Genomic DNA, 20,658 nt, shown 5'->3' on the forward strand with positions numbered 1-20,658 from the left:
CTCTCTCTCTCTGTCTGTCTCTCTTTCCAGCTCAAGTTTCAATTTTAAAGGAGCTTTAAAACATGGGAAACATTACATTGTCAAGAGTAAAATTTAAAAAATTAAGTCCTCTCTGTCTCTCTTTGTCTGTCTGTCTCCCCTTCTCAATTTTCAATTTCAATGGAGCTTTATTAACATGGGAGACATGCTTACATTGTCAAAGCAAGTGTTACAGAATAAAAATTTTTCTCTCTCTCTCTCTCTCCCTCTCTCCTTCTCTCGAACAAGCTTGGAACTTTTTAGAAACACGAAGCCTTTCAAATGTAAAATAAGCCGTAAATTTCTAATGTATCACCAGCAATGCTCACGCAACAAACTGAATTAATACTGAAGGAATTTAATGGAAATTTTATCCCATTTCGGCAGACAGAATCTCTTTTTGGCTGTCCTCCTCAGCTGCACTCTGAGCTGGCGTTTCAAAGCGTTTCACAGCCTCGGGACGTTGAAGCAGCTAACTTTTCAGCACCAATTCAGTTCATTTATCGGAAAATCCATGCTCGACAAACAATTTGAACCTAAGAGCCGGGCGGAAAATTTGCAGCTACCCTCAGTTTCGAACACTGCAGAACAGAGCTCTCTCAAACAGGTCGGTTCCAGAAACCTCCCCTCCTCAGCAAACAAAGCAGAGAGCAGCAGCAGCAGTTGAGAGGATTCACACTGGCTCTTCTCCAGTATTGGAAAACATCGCGGGTTGGATCGGTATTTTGGATTGCAGCACAATGTCCATTGTTTATGGTTTAGTTAAAATTGCTAATTTCTCCAAAAATATTTGTTCTATCAACTTTCCATTTTCGCAGCATTCATCCATGAGAAAATATCATTCCACAGAGATGGCTCTTACTAAAGTGGTGAATGTGGGGGTATATCAGCACGGGGGTATATCATCAGGACGGCGTCTCCACCTCAGTGCCGAGATATCGCCTTAAGACTGAGGTAACGTTCTCTGCATTCATATTCTGCATAACCAGATTAAACCTTTTCAGGACTGCTGACTACTGATAGCTAAATTGCTTGGATAAGTACTCACCTTCCTGCTATATATTGACAAGAGGTGGAGGCGGCTTCTCCCCTCTCCGTTACTGGGTGCTGTCGCATCCACACCTGTGTGTTGTTGCTCTCTCCCGCCAGCAGTACCGGATCCGACGAGCGGAGGCAGTGGCCACCTGGGAATTCGGGACTTGGCGGTTCCAGTATTTCCAGGGTTCGGTGGCAGAGGAGATCTGGGTGGTTGCGGTTCGACTGAGACGGACGTCTCCTACCTTCGAGCCTGCCCACACGACACCAGCGGATTCGACCCCAAATTGTTAATTGTTGTATTCGTTGTGCTCGTTTCACAACAGTAAAACTTGTTATTCACCTTTCTCCATTGTCCGTTCATTACGCCCCCTGTTGTGGGTCCGTGTACCTACACTTTCACAACAGAATGATCTTCTGCTTGCAATGGATTCGGACACCACTACGGTTCTGGTGCTGTTAGATCTCAGTGCTCCATTTGATACAGTGGATCATCATATTCTACTCGACAGGCTGGAAAATCATTTTGGGATTACTGGGAGTGCCCTTGGATGGTTGCCATCATACCTGAGCCGTCGTTCTCACTGTGTTTTGTACAATAACACTACCTCTAACTTTAGTGACATGAAATTTGTGGTTCCACAGTGGTCCATCTTACAGCCCTCTATTTTTCTCCCTTTATATAGCACTCCTTGGGCGTTTTGGGATTACCTTTCACTGCTATGCTGATGATACTCAGTTATACATGCCGATAACTGCTGGTAATCTCATCCACATAAAATCTTTAGAAGATTGCCTTGCATCAGTGAAAAGCTGGATGTCTAGCAACTTCCTACTTTTAAACTCTGATAAGACTGAAATGATGGTTCGGCATCAATTTGACCAGCTAACGCTTGGCCTAAGCTTGTGTGTCATGGATCACACTGACAAAGTGAGGAACCTTGGGGTAATTTGTCCTTTGATCTCCACATTAAAGACATTACGAGGACTGCTTTGTTCCACCTGCGAAATATAGCGACGATTCGTCCCATCCTGTCTATGGCTGATGCTGAGACCCTGATTCATGCATTTGTCTCTTCTAGATTTGACTACTGCAATGTTCTATTTTCTGGTTTACCACAGTCCAGCATTAGGGGTCTCCAACTGGTTCAAAATGCTGCTGCCAGACTTTTGACACAAAGCAGAAAGTTTGACCACATTACACTCATTTTGGCATCTCTTCACTGGCTTCCTGTCCCAGTGAGATTAGATTTTAAGGTTCTGCTACTCGCCTATAAAATTTTTCATGGACTGGCACCTCCCTACCTAGCTGACCTAATTAAACCATATGCACCGGCCCAGGCTCTGCGTTCTAAGGGTGCAGGACTACTTTGTGTCCCTAGGGTGAATAAAAAGTCTACGGGTCATAGAGTATTCTCTTATCATGCCCCTGTTCTGTGGAATGATCTCCCTGCATCAATAAAACAGATTCTGTAGAGACTTTTAAGTCGAGACTTAAGACGCACTTATTTTCCCTTTCGTATGGCTAGCATACTGGCATAGTATGTTTCTATGCTTTTTACTCTTTTAATTCATTTTATTAGGAAACAGAGCAGGCCGTGGCCTCAACTTAATCTAAATTATTTTAGTGAAGCTTAGGGCTAGTGGCCAGCAATCACCTTAGTATTTCTTGTTGCTTCATACTGACAAATTATACTGCATTTGTTGCCTTTCCGATGCCCGATTCTGTTTTTTCTCTCTGTTTGAGGTGTGGCTCCATCCAGAAATGGGTGTGGTGTCTGTTTCTGTAACCCTCCTGTTGTGTGTACCAGCAACATTTCCTGTATATTCGTTTTGTGAATTGTTTTGTAAATTGTGTTGGTAGCATTGCCCAAGCAGAGGGTCACCCCTTTGAGTCTGGTCTGCTTGAGGTTTCTTCCTCAAATCATCAGAGGGAGTTTTTCCTTACCAGTGTCACCTGTGTGCTTGATCTGGGGGTTGGTAAGGTTAGACCTTACATGTGTGAAGAGCCTTGAGGCAACTTTGTTGTGATTTGACGCGACATAAATGAAAATAAATAGAAAATTGACCCAAAATAAATAAGTACACCAAAAGTCAAATGTCTGCTCTCCTCGGTTGTTGCGTGATCAAAGCTATACACACACATGCACGCATACCCACAGAGGCTACTTGGCTATTATAATACAGATGTCACACGTTATTCAACATCCCAGTTAGCAACACAACATCGAAGTATTTATGATTCTAAGTCTATCCGTGCACATGTGTGGATAATTAGTGGTCTCTGATGTATTTTGTTGATAATTATTCCTCTCGCTCTGAGCGTTAGCAGTTGCATTTCCGGAAAACGTCTGACTCTACATTTCTTGATGTCTAATAACAAAGCTTCTGAGCTTTCATTTGAAAGTGATGGTTCAGATTTACAGAGGATGTACAGACAAGAGACGACACACTTCACCCTAGAACTCTTAACTTTTTCAGAGTGGGTCCGATTTTGGAACCTAAAGTGTGGTGACATTGCTGTCTGTGTCGCAGGACACTGTTTTACAGCCGCCATGAAAAATGGATGTGTAATGTCTCCACAACACTGTTTTTCAGTTTGCTTGAGCACACAGGTGTATTTCTTAGATTTTTCACAGTTATATGACAACACTTATAAGCGTGCACAAGCAGAAACTGTTTCTAACAGGCTGCATTTATGACTAATGACTGTGCACGTGCAGTAAGTCTTCTCACAGTGGGAAGTGGCTGCTCATTTTACCATGACTGAAACGAAATGAACAGTTTTCACTTAAAACGAGTCATCATAACACGACATCACACTTATGTAAACTTTGGAATGAATCTGTGGCTCCGTTCTTAACATTAGCAGCTACATTCCATTCACGCATGCGCTGGCACGTTTTCCTCATAGTTACGTAAACACTGTTTGAAACACTCGGAAAAACGAGTACTCGAGTAATTTTTTTCTGCAGTCTCCGTAGTTGCTTGTTGCTAATGCCGTATACTTTGAAACCGGTCACAAGTGCACAAAGTAATCCCGGTGTATCATCGGATGGTCACCAACAGCCTAAATTTATGATTTCAGTGTGAAATGTCCTTTAAGTTGAAAGAGATGGACTCATTTGTCTGTTCATCACCTCACCGCATTTTATATACTGTCTATTTCTAGGCTCTAAAAAAGCTGTGGAAAAGTCTACAAATGTCTGCCCCTTGTTGGAGATGTCTGGAATTGTTACAGGGAATAATGTTATCATCACTTGGTGGAAAGTAAGAGCAGGTATGATTGAAGTTGCATGTAGTGAAATGAGCTTATTGTCAGTTGCTTTTTTTTAATCCTTCCATTTTCTATATCCGCTTACACCAATTAAGGGTCACAGGGGTGGAACCTATACCAGCACTCATACGGCGTGATGCAGGGTTACACCCTGGATAGGACACCAGTCTATCACAAGACCACATATAGACAAACACAATCACATCCGCACGCACACCTACGATCAATTTTTTTTCCATAGTTATTTTTATTGAATTTTTCCATATTAGAAAAAACAAAAACAGCTGAATAAACAAACAGGCAAAGAAAACAGGAAAAAAAAAAAACAGAAAACAAAACTGAACATTCCGGCTCAATTGACATGTACAAAGCTCAGCAAGTCCATATGGGGCTGGAGTGTAACCTCTAGTTCAAATTAGGCCTCTATACAGTATGGAAGAAATATTTAGGCCAATATAAGTCATAAATGGGTCCCAAATTTTGTGAAACGCATCATCTCTCTTGTGCAACTTGCTGGTTAAATAATCCAAAGACACATATTCCAATATAGTTCGATGCCATTGACTTTTGGATGGTGTTTTTTCTGTGATCCAGTTCAAAAGAACACATTTCCAAGCACAAAATGTAAGTATCCTGTAGAGTTGCCTTTGGTGTTTTCCAGGTATAGTGCCATCTGTTATTCCAACCAGCATAGTCAATGGATTACAAACTGTAGTAGTAGTGATAGAGAATATTTTATCCAGTTCACATTTAAACATATTCCAGAAGTATTGCAATTTTCTGCAGGACCAATAACAGTGTGTTAGAGTGCCTAGTTCGGTTTTACACTTGAGACATAACGGCGAAAGGTCTGAATTAAATTTATGACGTTGGGAGGGAGAGATATGTGCGCGCTGTAGAATTTTAAGTTGTAGAGCTTTAACCCGATTACAAACACTTAACGAGTTAATATTATTCCATGCATTGTCCCAGTCTTCATCTGTAATTTCCATCCCCAATTCTTTCTCCCATAGGCCTCTTAGATGAGCAGTGGTATTGTTTGTTTCTTTCAGTAAATTATAAGATAGCTTTATGGATGTTTTAAGTTTTGGCCGAAATATCAGCTTTTCAAAGTCAGAAATTGATTGATCAAAGAGTAGAGATGTTTCCCTGAATAACATCCCTCATCTGTAAATAATGGAAAAAATCCTGTCTCTATGTCATATTTATCTACCATTTGCTCAAAGGACAAGATGGAGGGCCCATCCATTAGATCTGAAAGAACAGAGATACCTTTAGCTGCCCATATCTGAAAACCTGAATCAGTAATTCCAGGTGGGAAAAGAGGGTTCTTACACAGCTGCGTGAATAGTGAGGTCAGATGAGATCTGCCTTGGAGTTTTTTTAAACAATTAGCCATGCCTTAACAGTCAGAATTGAAAGTGGATTACAGCAAAACATGTTCAAATTTTTTAATTTTCTAGAAATAGTAAATTTTTCAAAGGAAATTTGGACATGGAGCCCTCTATGTCAAGCCAAAGGGAAACAGGTTCACGCACCCAGTCGGCAGCAGCACGCATGTGGGCACTAAGTTGATATTTCCTTATATCTGGGAGGTCCAGACCCCCTTTTGAGGCTGGAAGACACAGTGTAGAAATTTTCAGACGCGGCTTCCTCCCGTTCCAGATAAATGAGCTCATCCAACCATTTAAAATCTTTATCGTCTTGTGTGAAAAAATTATTGGGATCATTTGAATTGGGTACAGCAATCTAGGTAGGACATTCATCTTCAGGACTGAGATACGGCCCAACCAGGAGAGAGGCAGCATTTTCCATCTATCAAAGTCCAACTTGACACAATCAATAGAATAGAATAGAATAGAATAGAAATACTTTATTCATCCCAGACTGGGGAATTTCTTTGCAGTAGCAGCATTTACACTTAGACAGTGCACCCTTGTTCCCACTATTAATAGTAGGTTAAAAGAAAAAAAAAAAAGAAATAAAATATATAAAACTAAAATTTGAAATAAGAAAAAATAAATATGTACAGCAAAGTGTGCATTAATAATGTACAGTGTGCAGTAATAATGTACAGTAACAGTATATTAGAGCCAATATGTGGATTAGCAGTATACACCAGATTTCATGAGGTGTCTCAATACACTGATATGAATGAATGAAAACTGTTTATTTCGAACATTTGATACAACAACAATTACAAGATAGATCAGTAAAGACAACAACAAAAAAGTTCCTACTGTGTACCCAACATGTCCGAAAAGGGGTAGGGTGAAGCATCAGCTTATTTATCCCTACCCCTTCTTCCCCACAACCAGTAATACCCTTTGCCACATATACACATAAATTCCTACACACCTAAACCGATATCAATATATATATATATATATACATATATATACACATACACATACATATACACATCAACATACATACACATATACATATATACACATATATATACACAAACATAAATATACACCTACACATACCTACTTACATACAAAATACTATATATTTACAAGCCGAAGCAAAAAACAAAAACACCCTAACCCTCATTACCCTTCCTCCTCCCTATACCCAGAAAAAAACATATTTTTGTACCGCTGTTTGAACTGGTTCATGCTTGGACATTGCTTGAGCCCCACTCCCAATCTGTTCCACATCCTCACCCCACAGACAGAAATACAGAAACCTTTTAATGTTGTTCGTGCCCACTGATGCTTTAAATTAAATTTCCCCCTCAGACTGTAATCCCCTGATCTGTTAAAAAACATATTTTTAATATTTGCTGGAAGTAAATTGTTTATTGCTTTATACACAATTTGTACTGTTTGAAAATGAACCAAGTCTGTGAATTTTAAGAATTTGGATTGTAAAAATAGTGGATTTGTATGATCTCTATAGCCAGTATTATGAATAATTCTTATAGCTCTTTTCTGCATTACTGATAGTGATTGTGTTGTACCTTTATAAGTATTACCCCATACCTCTGCACAGTACTGTAAATATGGTAAAACCAGTGAGCAGTAAAGAATGCGGAGTGAGTTGTGGTCCAGAATATGTTTCGCTTTGTTTAGAACTGAAATGCTTCTTGACAGTTTACTTTGTATATGTTTTATATGAGTCTTCCAGTTTATCTTATCATCTATTATCACCCCCAGAAACTTATTTTCATGTACCCTTTCAATATCTACCCCCTCGACTTGTAACTGAACCTGTATGTCTGTATTACAATAGCCAAATAACATGTATTTTGTTTTACTTAAGTTTAATGATAATTTATTTCTGTCAAACCATATTTTCAATTTTCCCATTTCTATACTGATCCTCCTCAGTAACTCCTGCAAATCCCCCCCTGAACAAAAAATGCTTGTGTCATCTGCAAATAATACTAATTTTAATATTTTGGAAACATTGACAATATCATTTATATAAATTAGAAACAGTTTTGGACCCAATACTGACCCCTGTGGGACGCCACAAGCATTGTCCAAGCATGATGATGTATATTCCCCCAACTTCACAAACTGTTTTCTGTTACTTAAGTAGCTTCTCACCCAGTGCAACACCAACCCCCTAATCCCATACTGTTCAAGTTTATTGATTAATATGTCATGATTAATTGTATCAAAAGCCTTTTTAAGGTCTATAAATATTCCAACTGAATGTAATTTGTGGTCTATGGCGTTTGTAATCTCCTCAACTGATTCTATTAATGCAAGTGATGTTGAACTATGTGCTCTGAATCCATATTGACTATCAGTAAGTAATTTATGTTTATTTATGAATTTGTCTAATCTATTATTGAATAACTTTTCTAATAATTTGGAAAATTGTGGAAGCAAAGAAACAGGTCTATAATTTGTGAAGTGGTGTCTATCCCCAGTCTTATACAGCGGCACAACCTTAGCTATTTTCATTTGATTGGGAAATTTACCGGTTTGAAATGATAAGTTACAGATGTATGTTAATGGTTCTACAATCCATGATAAAAGATGGATCAGCTTTTATTATACAATGTGATAGCATATGGCAGGAAAGATTTCCTGTATCTGTCCCTCCGACAGCGGAGCTGAAGCAGCCTATGTGAGAAGCTGCTCCGCTGCCCGACCACTGTATGGTGGAGAGGGTGCTGTTCATTATCCATAATGGACAACAACTTCCTCAGTGTCCTCCTCTCCACCACCATCTCCAGCGACTCCAGCCCTTGACCAAGTGCAGAGCCAGCTCTCTTAATGATCTTATGCAGTCTATCTGAATCCCTGGCTCTGATGCTGCTGCCCCAACACACAGCAGCAAAGAAAATAGCACCGGCAACAACACTATTGTAGGACATCTCCAACATCTTGCTGCACACATTGAAGGATCTCAGCTTCCTCAGGAAATAGGGTCTACTCATCCTCTTCTTGCACACAGCGTCAGTATTAGATGCCCAGTCTAGTCTGTTGCCGATCACCACTCCCAAGTATTTGTAGTCCTCCACCACCTCCCCCCTAATCCTAAGTGGCTGTAAAGTCATCTTCTTCCTCCTGAAATCAATCACCATCTCTCTGGTCTTACTCACGTTCAGCCTCAGGTGATTTCTTTCAGACCACTCCACAAAGTTGTCCACCAATGTCCTGTACTCCCCCCCCCCCCCCCCCACACACACACACCCAACAACAGATGAGTCATCAGAAAACTTCTGTAGATGACATGACTCAGACTTGTACTGGAAATCAGTGGTGTACAAGGTAAAGAGAAAAGGGGAAAGCACAGTTCCCTGAGGAGCTCCTACGTCACTGACCACCACATCAGACAGGACACTGCCCAGACGGACAAACTGTGGCCTGCCTGTCAAGTAATCAGTAACCCAGGAGATCACTGAGTCATGGACACCCATCCCCCACAGCTTCACACCCAACAGCAAAGGCTGAATGGTACTGAAGGCACTCGAGAAATCAAAGAATGTGATTCTCACTGTGTCTCCTCCACCATCCAGGTGCATGTGGGCTCGTTGCAACAGGTAGATAACGGTATCCTCAACTCCTAAATGGGGATGGTAGGCAAATTGCAAAGGGTCCAGAGATGACATCACCTGTGGCCTCTGCTGGGCTAGGACCAGTCTCTCCAAGACCTTCATCACATGAGATGTGAGAGCGACTGGTCTGTAGTCTTCGAGGTCCGATGGCCTTGACTTCTTGGCAACTGGAACCACGTAGAACGTCTTCCACAGCAACGGGACTTTCCCCTCACTCAGACTCAGGTTGTACAGATGTACCAGTACAGGGGACAGCTGGTCAGCGCAGGTCTTCAGGATCCTGGGTGTGATGCCATCCGGGCCTGCCGCCTTCCTCTGATGTAACCTTTCCAGCTGCCTCTTAACCTGGCCTGTCGTCACCGTTAGCTGGGGATGGTTACAGTTGTCTACACTGGAGGGGGAGGAGGCGAGGGGGGAGGGAGAAGGGGTGCAGATGGAGAGGTGCTGTACAGGAGAGCGCTGCTGGATGGATTGAGCAGTTTGAGACAGTGTAGGTGTGTGGGGGGATGGGGGTGTCAGGGGGGTGGTAGGAGTTGAGCTAAACCTATTAAAAAACAGGTTGAACTGGTTTGCCCTATCCAGGCTCCCCGGAGTCTGCCTGTCTCTCCCCTTCATCCCCGTGATGTGCTTTATTCCCGTCCACACCTCTCTCACACTGTTCTGCTGGAGTTTGAACTCCAGCTTCCTCCTGTAATTGTCCTTGCATCTGCTCTTCTCTGTCTACTGACCTGAATGCCATCTTCTTTTTATTTAGAAGGGCCTTCAGGTCACTTGTAATCCAGGGCTTGTTGTTCGAGAAGCAGTGCACAGTCTGGGCTGGCGTGATGGTGTCCTCACAGAATCTAATGTAGTCTGTGATGCAGTCAGTCATATCGTCGATATCCCCCCCATGTGGCTCACAGAGCACCTCCCAGTCTGTTGACCCAAAGCAGTCCTGCAGTGCCTCAGCCACCCCGTGTCCACCTCCTCACCGTCCTGTTGTACGCAGGCTGCCTTCTCACAAGGGGGACATACTTAGGAGTCATCATGACTAAGTTGTGGTCTGACCTGCCAAGGGGGGGAAGGGCTGTGACATTGTATGCATCAATGACATTAGCATACAGTAAGTCCAACGTTTTGTTTTCCCTAGTGGGACAATCAACATACTGGTGGAAGTTATTTAATGTTTTGTCCAGTGAGGCATGATTAAGGTCACCTGTAATGATCATGAATGCGTCCAGGTGTTCAGTCTGCAGTTTAGCAGCGGCTGCGCTAATGACCTCACAGGCCGCCTCTGCCTCAGCTGACGGGGGGATGTAAACAGCGATCATAATGGCGGACGTGAACTCCCTCGGTAGATAATACGGACGCATCCCACAGCCAGTAGCTCAATGTCTGGGGTGCAGATACGTTCCTTCACATTCACATGAGCAGGATTGCACCACCTCTCGCTCACATAAAGTGCAATCCCGCCACCCTCCTTCTTCCGACTCTTGGAAAAGTCCCTGTCTCCCCGCACCAAACTGTATCCAGGGACCTCCACGCTGTAGTCCGGAATCAGCGAGTGCAGCCAGGTTTCCATGAAGCAAAAGATGCTGCACTCCCGGTATTCCCTCTGGGTCTTCACCAGCGCTGTGAGTTCGTCCATCTTATTCCCCAAGGACCTCACATTTCCCATAATAATCGCCGGTACCGCTGGTTTGTGCCGTCTCCTCTTCACCCTCCATTTTACTCCAGACCTGCAACCCTGATGTCTCCTCCGTAGCTCCACTGGGACCACAGGCCAGTCTCCGAGCAGCAGCACTGGCCCACACAGCGCAATCAGCTGTTCACACGTGTAAACAATGCCGCTACTCCTATCTGCAAGGTTCTCAGTTACAAGGAGTAAAAAAAGTAACAGAAGAACGCGGAGAAGAGCGACAAAACATAGTCCAGCCATTTTCCCAACTTTTACTCGCCGTTTAAGGTAATTTCTACAAGCACATACAAATTAACAATTACAAAAAAAAAAAACAGTTTAACAAACACTACGGGAGCTGCGTCTGCAAGCGGCCAGCTGAGCCAGCGCCATATTGATCAAAGAGGGGAACAAAATTACATTTATACATATTTTCAAATTTGGGTGTTATTTTGATTCCTAGATATACAAATCCCTCTGGTGACCAATTGAATGGAAATGGAGAGGGCACGTTAGGTTTATCTTTTAGAGCAGTGATTTTCAACCTTTTTTGAGCCGCGGCACCCTTTTTATACTTACAAAATCCTGCGGCACACCACTGTCATGTGTCACGTGTCACACACCACTAACTCGACTGTTTCTACACAGTACGTTAGCACGTTAGCAACACGTGCAGTACAGATATGACGTAACACAGTATACTATAGTCATGGAGCTGTATATAAGAACTAGAGAGCGCAGTCCCATTGCTGCACACTAAACGAAAACGTCCCTTCATGAACAGCGACATGACATCTCCTAACCGGGCAAAATATTGATGAAGTACCCGGATGTTAATGCATTTTCAATGGAGATTCGCGACTGAACACACTCAGAAAATTGCTCGCAAAATACGTGTTAAAATGCCATTTTGTCCTGGATATCGAGCCAGTAAAATTAAATTACATTAAATTATGTCAGGAAAGTATTAAACTTACTCTGACACACACACATTCTCAAATATTAGTGTTGAAAGTTACACGGATCTGCGCTGTTAAGCTACGCTGCTCGGCTGAGCTGCTGCTGTTCAACGCAGCGCGGCTCCTAAAACCATTACAATACATTTATATATATTTTTACACAGTTATCCTTTATTGACCGAGTTTCATTCATGAAGTCAGTGGTGTGTGTGTGTGTGTGTGTGCACATCTCTGTGTGTGTGGCAGCACAGCACGGGTCATTAATCTCATTATTTTAAGGTGCAAAAAAAAAAAAAAAACAACTCCCCAGTCTTGTCCAACAATTTTTAGTCACTAACGACAAGAATTTTAACTAGACATTGGTCTAGCAGTGGAAAATATCAACTAGACATAAGTGAAAATAATGATCCGCGTCATCGGGCGACACAGGTACGGCAGGAGACATACAGCTGTTTATCATCCAAATATCACGGACAAAGTGACAACAATAACCAAAACCACTTACTTATGGAAGGAAATATTGTCTCCCTTGTTCCTCCGTTTGTGACTTTGCCAACATGCGCAGCTTTCCGGCATATTCCACCTGTTTCTTGACGAGACTAAGTGAACTTCTATGCACACAAATCACTAACTTGCCCGGAATTAAAATGGCGATCACGCCTCCTTGTCGGCACACGGCTCAGTGCTACTGCACACTTTGCTGCCCTCTACTGGAATAAAAGAGCATTACACCATCTGCCACACTATTACAGCACATACACCCGATAATGGTGATATTTGATAATTGCCCACGGCACCCCTGACGATCGATCACGGCACCCTAGGGTGCCGCGGCACCCCGGTTGAGAATCACTGTTTTAGAGCACCAAGGGGCATCACCTCAGATTTGTTAAAATTTATCTTATAACCTGAAATAGCACTAAATCTACAAATAGTTTCAATGAGAGGGAATGGACACCTCAGGTTGAGTAAAAAAAATAAGGATGTCATCGGCGTAAAATGCAATTTTATGATGCCTCTCTCCAACAGTTAGACCATGTATATCCTCCCTAACCCTTATTGCCTCTGCCAAAGGCTCTATGGCTAATGCAAAGAGCAAAGGGGAAAGGGGACAGCCCTGGCGTGTACCCCTTCGAACCTGAAAAGTTGAAGACCTCAAACCGTTCGTTAGAACTGCGTAACAGGGGGAACTGTAAAGAAGTTTGATCCAGCTTATAAAGTTGTCACCCAAACCAAATTTATCCAAGGTGTAAAATAGAAAAGGCCATTCAACATGGTCGAATGCCTTTTCTGCATCAAGAGAGGCAACAAGACCATGCATTGACTTCTGTTCAAACCTTTGGATCACATTTAGCAATCGGCGCATATTGTTGTATGAATTGCAGCCTTTAATAAAACCAGTTTGGTCTTGGTTTATAAGGAAAAGGAGTAGTCCTTCGAGACGTCTTGCTAGCACTTTAGAGAGAATTTTTAAGTCAGCATTCAATAAAGAGATTGGCCGATACGAAGCACAATCTTCCGGTGGTTTTCCTTTTTTAAGTATCAATGAAATGTTAGCTTCTCTCAAAGACATGGGCAGTAGACCTTTTATAAATGAGTCGTTATACATGTTTAGGAGTGGATCGACTAATATTTCTTGGAATTCTTTATAGAATTCGGAGCCAAGACCATCAGGTCCTACTGCCTTTCCAGATTGTAAGGCCTTAATAGAATCCATCACTTCTTTCCTTGTTACTGGAGAATTTAAAGTAGATCTCTGGTTTTCTGTTAGCCTAGGAAGGTTGAAACTAGAGAAAAAGTTATCCATTAAGTCTGAATTATTCATATGTATCTGTGAGTTATATAGATTCTCATAAAAGCTCCTGAATATCTCATTAATTGTTACTGTTTCAAAGAATTGGGTACCGTTTGTGTCTTTAACTGAAGCAATGTTTTGTGAATCTGATTTCTTTCTAGTTAGATATGCCAAATACTTTCCAGGCTTATCGCCATGTTCATATAATTTTTGTTTGGCAAATCTAACATTACGCTCTGCCTCCTTTGTTAAACAGTCCAGTGCTGACCGAATCGCAGAAATTTGTTTAAGTTTACCAGGTGAAGATTTGACAAGGTAATCTTGTTCCATTCTTTTTAATTTGGTCTCTAATAACTCCCTCTGTTCAGCTTGTCTTCATCTTTTCTCTTTGTGTAAGAAGTAATTAGACCTCTGGAGTAGGCTTTAGAAGTCTCCCACAGTAATGAATAGTTATCTGTGGAAGGTGTATTGATAGATAGGAAATGTTTAAATTCTTCAACAAAGTATGTTGTAAACTTTTGATTGTACAATACAGAAGGTTTAAAGTGCCAGTTTTTGGTTCGTTTAGAGATACTCCCTGTGTTCAACTGAATAAAGACTGCAGCATGGTCTGATACAACTATATTACCTATAGAACTAGATGTAACTGATGGCAGTATACATTTTGGAACAAGAAAATAATCTATCCGAGTGTAACATGAATGAACTTTTGAGAAAAAGGTGAATTCTTTATCTGTAAGGTGTTGCACTCTCCACACATCAACGTATGCTAGTTCCTCGCACAGCGTGGTAATGATCTTGGCCACAGGCAGAAGGTGTGCTTTACCTATTTGGGATTTATCCATTAGTGGGTTCAAATGGCAATTTAAATCTCCTCCAACAATTGAATTTTTAGTATTTAAGTTAGTAAGCTTTGTAAAAGCAGGTACTATGTAATCCCCCATCTGGCCAGGAGGACAATACAGACTCATGAATGTGATTTCCTCACCGAATAAGACACCTCTTACAATTACATAGTGCCCCCCTGTGTCTTTTACACAGTCCACCAATTTGAAAGGCAAATTTTTCCTGATTAAAATGGCTACTCCCCTACTTCGGGATGAGAAAGTAGAAAAATAAATTTGGCTAAAAACACCCTGCTGCAATTTTTCATGTTCTTTGGCTTCTAAGTGAGTCTCCTGTAACAAAGCTACATGAACCTGTTCCCTCTGAAGATAATTCAAGACCCTTCTCCGTTTAATTGGTGTATGAATGCCCTTTACATTCCATGTACAGATGTTTATACTTGCCATGATATTGTTCTAACTTACGTATATGGTGCAAAGTATTATCTGAGCATGTTTCCACGAGTTGTTCACATACATAAAAAGTCGTAAAACACACTGAACAGAAGAACTATCCAAAACAAAAGAAACCACCAAAAAAAAAGCCTAACATTGGCACGAACGTAATGCACTATCCTACTACCAACCAACAGGAGCAGTAATAGTGAAAGGGTTCCCTAACAGTAAGAGTAAACGCCTATCCACACTATAAAAAACACAAAAGAACAGAAGGGAAGTGGCAACGCTATATATGTAATCCACTCGTGAAAATAACAAATGTCTTGTAGGAATATGCAACCATTTGAAGTTCAGTAACAATCTGCGCAGTAGACAATTACTCACGGCATGAGGTCAAAAGAAACATCCACACTTTTGGGCAGTTTTTAATCCGGTGTGGTAGAGTTGTTTAGGGTAGCTGGCTCCAGAAACCTCAGGTATTTGTCCACATCGTCGGGATCCGAGTACATCTTCGTCGTCCCGCGGTGAGTAACCTTCAGCAAAGCGGGGTACAACATCCTGTAAACAGCTCCCACAGACTTGAGTCACCTCTTTACATCATCAAAGCTTTTACGCTTATGGACAACAGCAGCCGAGAAATCTTGAAAGATCATCACCGTGGCATCACCATGTTTCAATTGCTGCTTTTTCTTGCTTATCTCCCATGATGCATTCATAATCTTTTGTTTGTCTTGATAATTGTGAGGCCTCACAACTGCAGGATGTGGCTTTTGGTCACGAGCAGAAGTCGGTCCCATATGATGCGCTCTCTTCACTTTAATACGGCCCGTTTTCGTCTCAATGTTTAGAAGTGTAGGGAGCCATCTCTCAAAGAACAGCGTGGGGTTGTTGCCCTCCGCACCTTCTGGTAGATTGAGGATCCTTACGTTCTCGCATCTCCCTCTATTTTCTAGCTCGTCTGCAACCTTTTTCTCTAGTGCCTTGAGTTTGCTGTGCATGGGAGCTGAGGCGTCTTCTATGGCTGATATCCGTGTCTCGGCCTCGGTGATTCGCGTTTCGTGGCTCCGTAGATGCTCCTGTTGTGACTGCAGGAACTGGGAAATTGGCTCGAGCATGTCTTCAAAAACCTTCGTGAGGTTTGATGTTACAATGCGGATTACCTCTTGGAAAGCCGGGTTCATTGCTCCGCTACCACTAGCTAGCATGGTATCATCTGCGTTAGCTTCGCTGTCGGGAGCGTTTGCAATGTCAGTTGCAGGACTTTTATTACGTTGCCAGCTCTCAGACGGTCTGAAAAAATAGCTATTGATGCTCATCGTGGGTTAAGCAGTGGAAAAAATGCCGGTCTTGCCGCGTCTCAGTGGATTGTAAGTGCAGGAGTCATAAAATTAAGCACCGCCACTCTCCGGTCCGACTTTACCTCACGCTGCCATATTGGAACCCCCCACCTACGACCAATTTAAAGTTACCAATTCACCTAACCTGCATGTATTTGGATGCGGGAGGAAGCCGGGGCACCTGGAGGGAACCCACGCAAACACGGGGAGAACATGCAAACTCCACATAGAAAGACCCCAGGTGGGAAGCAAACCAGTGAACAAGGCAGGAAAGTTCCCAAAGCTCACTCCGAAAACTAAAGGACCCCCAGTTTGTCAACAAGACAAGCCATCTACCAAGTGAGCTCTTATGATCTGTTTGAAATTTTATGCTCGTTGCATTTTTTGGGGGTGGGGGGGGAGACATTTGCACATAGATATAAAATATCTTAAATGTACAGTACTGTGCAAACATTTTAGGCATCCAAGAGTTATAATAAAAGTAGCATATGATCCCAATCCCTCCCCCAATCTTTTTTTTTTGCCATGTCAATGCAAAAGCGTTGCAACAAAAGTGAATGTGTGAGCTATATTTTTTAGTTCATAATAATAATAATAATGTTATTTGTAGTAATTATTCATAATTCATAATTTCTTTGAATTATTGCCGTTGTGCATATATACATTTTTTATTTATTTGTTCATGTTATTTCATTCATTACCATCTTACATAAACATTTTTCATTAACAAAAAGGAACAGAAAGAAGATAAATCTTGTATTCTCTGCTCCTTATAGCAAAAAAAAGAAATCCATTTATATCCTCACTTCCAACCCCAGTAGTCTCCTCGTCAAGTCACAAAGCATCATATAAACATCATAAACAGTAACATTATTTTCTTACATGTCAGCAGTTACATTCATTTTTCTTCTGATTCTCTATTTTCTCTCATAACATAAATTTCATTGTATGTATGAATATATGTACAATGACAATAAAGCTCTTCTTCTTTGTAAGTGTGCTGGCCAGTAGAACATCACACAAACATAGCTGCAAATGCTAAAAATTATGCAATATTAAAACAACTGCATAACACACTCACTCACACTCATCTTCAACTGCTTAGGTTCGCAGGGAGCTGGAGCCTATCCCAGCAGTCACGGAGCATGAGGCGGAGTACACCCTGCACAGGACGTCAGTCTGTCGCAGGGCCACACATAGACAAACAAACACATTCACTCCAACGCGCACACCTATGGACAATTTAAAGTTTCAATCCACCTAACCTGACTTTGGATGTGGGAGGAAGCCAGAGCACTTGGAGGAAACCCACACAAACACGGGCAGAACATGCAAACTCCACCCAGAAAAGCCACAGAAGGGAATCAAACCCTGTGTGTGTCTTAGAGTTATTTTATTGTGATGTACATTGTCTTTTATTCTCAGTATTTTTATCTGTGTGTGTTTTTTGTGAAGCACCTTGTGACTTTCCTTGTCTGTGAAAGGTGCTATATAAATAAACATTGCTTACTTACTTACTATGACCTTCTCACTGTGAGGCAACAGTGCTAACCACTAAACCACTGTGCTGCCCTACTTTAAGTCACGTTTTTCTTAAAATAGTTTTTGGGGTCCTGTGACTTGACTCTGGTATGACTTATATTCCGATAAATCACACAAATTGAACCCAATTTTCATATTCATTGTCGTAAAAGTTCAAATTCATTACACATTTCATTTATTTATGAACATTTGAGGTTTTCATATTTTTTATAATTTTATGATGCATTAAAGTGGATATGACACCTAAAAAATTAGGTAAAACTGATAAATATCAAAATATACATACAGTATAGTAAGTTGAAAGTGGTTTTAATTATTATCACTGAGAAATAAAGTTTGTACAGTTTCTCAAAAGTGTGTTTCTTGGAAAGCGCACTGGCAGCGTTCCATCAGCGGTCACGTGATGCCGTGATGTCACAGCGTGTAGAGTCCCGTCTGTCTGTTCGATTGACAACAGGAACAGATAGACCTCAGCATGGACAGTGACGAGATCAAGAACTTTTCTGACTCCTCTTCAAGTGTGGAATATTTCTGACTCGGATCCTGAAGATGTCGCAGCCTTGATTAGACCCTACAGATTGGAGCCGTATCTTTCAGACGAACATTCAAACCAGGAGCATTCTGGCAGCGAAAATAATGCCGACGTGCTTATGGCGGAGCTGAAGCAGAGGCAAGAGACGTGCCAATTCCGATGGATTTTGAAAGGCTGCAGAATATGGAATGGTAAGGGAGGCTTTGATTTTTGTTGCTGCTGTTTATAACACTATAATTATAGCATTTTCGATTCGAGCGTCTGTTTACCACCTTTGTTATTGTTCCGGAGCCGTGATAGTGTAGCTACTACTTGTGGACCACCGTCATTACCTTCGGGTTTTTGCCGTTTTCGAGTGCCTGGCATTACATTCATCCGTGTTTAGTTACGTTATTTTCATGAAAGAATAGGAAATAATGGCGAACGTTTCGAAAAAGATCACCGAAAACAACACTGAACATGCCGCAGTCGTGTTTACATGCCGCCGCCGTGTTTACTATGTAAGTTCCGTGACCATTTCAAGATTATTGTGAACATATTTGGGGTTGACATTTTATGTGTTCCTGTGAGCGGTGCGAGAACATGGAGACGGTAGAGGAAAGTGTCTGCTGTCGGGAGCAAATGCGTGTGTGCGAGTAGAGCGAGCGGCAGCCAGACATTTCATGCATCACACAACACCGCAGCTTTCGATTGTGTTTGTGCAATATGCTGCGACACACTGGTCAGGCATATCGACAAACAAGTCCCTGAGAGCTGTGTTTAATCAAAGTTTCTGCCACTAAAAAAAGTGTAAACAATGGCCACCAGGCGCGCAAGCCGATATGGTCTACACGTAGTGATGTATTTTAGGCTGGTGCTGAGCGGGAAGCTGGTCATGGGGCGTACACATTTTTCAGTGGTAGGACGTTCAGATGTTATATATAACGGGAGAATCGTGTCCATTTTCCCAAAATGCTTAGGTTGACCGAATTATATAACCTTTGTTACATGTAATAAGACTATGTTGTGTTTAAGTGTCATATCCACTTTAAATCTGCCTAAAACACTTGTACAGTACTGTACATGATATAATTTCAAATATCTCATGAAAGAGTCAACACCCCCAACACTGAATCAACAAATTCTGCATCCGCCTCTGGGACAAGACAAACACAGGAGTTGGCAGCCTACTTTAGACACACGCAGCCTAAACATGCCGACATTAAAGTGAGATTACTGAAGAGTTTGTAGTGTTGCTACTGTGAGCGCTTCACTCACCATGTTAGAGGAGTTATTGTTGTAGTTTGTGGTGATAGTGTGGAGCAGAGACCGACTGTTGAGGCCGAGCACACGGCAGCCGCTCGGCCATGAGCGGATAAACATTAACATGACCGAGCGCCACTCTGCGCTTACTGCCGCTCTCTGAACACAATTCTTCTTCTTCTCCTGGAGCTCTGACGGCACGCGGCGCACTACCGCCACCCGCTGATGTGGAGCTGACACGTTCGTGAGCCGTCCAGCAGGTGTCAGTGTTCAGCATGTCTTCTTTTTCATACGACCCCAGAGAACAACGTTTTAAAACATGGGTGTTGCAAAGGGTTTCAAAAATTGTAAAACAGTGCTTCAAGTGTCTGGGTTTCATTTATTTATTTATTATCCTGAGTGGCGACCAAAAGGCGAGTGTGAGAATATAAGGCAAATTAAAAACAGCTGGACAGATTTCCTTCAAACTTGGTGGGAATAGTAATTGGATAGATATCTACAACCCCTGGCAAAAATTATGGAATCACCGGCCTCGGAGGATGTTCATTCAGTTGTTTAATTTTGTAGAAAAAAAAGCAGATCACAGACATGACACAAAACTAAAGTCATTTCAAATGGCAACTTTCTGGCTTTAAGAAACACTATAAGAAATCAAGAAAAAAAGATTGTGGCAGTCAGTAACGGTTACTTTTTTAGACCAAGCAGAGGAAAAAAATATGGAATCACTCAATTCTGAGGAAAAAATTATGGAATCACCCTGTAAATTTTCATCCCCAAAACTAACACCTGCATCATATCAGATCTGCTCGTTAGTCTGCATCTAAAAAGGAGTGAACACACCTTGGAGAGCTGTTGCACCAAGTGGACTGACATGAATCATGGCTCCAACACGAGAGATGTCAATTGAAACAAAGGAGAGGATTATCAAACTCTTAAAAGAGCGTAAATCATCACGCAA

At 41.8% G+C, this 20,658-nt stretch overlaps 1 protein-coding gene across 1 annotated transcript in view; it reads right to left on the bottom strand.

Annotated features, from left to right (window-relative positions):
• The window catches only part of LOC117517037 (pterin-4-alpha-carbinolamine dehydratase 2-like), a 67,036-nt gene extending 47,142 nt beyond the window's left edge, over nucleotides 1–19,894 (bottom strand). The window contains exon 1 of the mRNA XM_034177949.1: nucleotides 19,716–19,894. Within this exon, the coding sequence (XP_034033840.1) occupies nucleotides 19,716–19,826 (111 nt within the window). The 5' untranslated portion in view covers nucleotides 19,827–19,894. The remainder of the gene's footprint in view (nucleotides 1–19,715) is intronic.
• Nucleotides 19,895–20,658: the final 764 nt, after the last annotated feature.

This window comes from Thalassophryne amazonica, chromosome 9, assembly GCF_902500255.1.
Source record: "Thalassophryne amazonica chromosome 9, fThaAma1.1, whole genome shotgun sequence".
In the NCBI taxonomy this organism is placed as follows: domain Eukaryota; kingdom Metazoa; phylum Chordata; class Actinopteri; order Batrachoidiformes; family Batrachoididae; genus Thalassophryne; species Thalassophryne amazonica.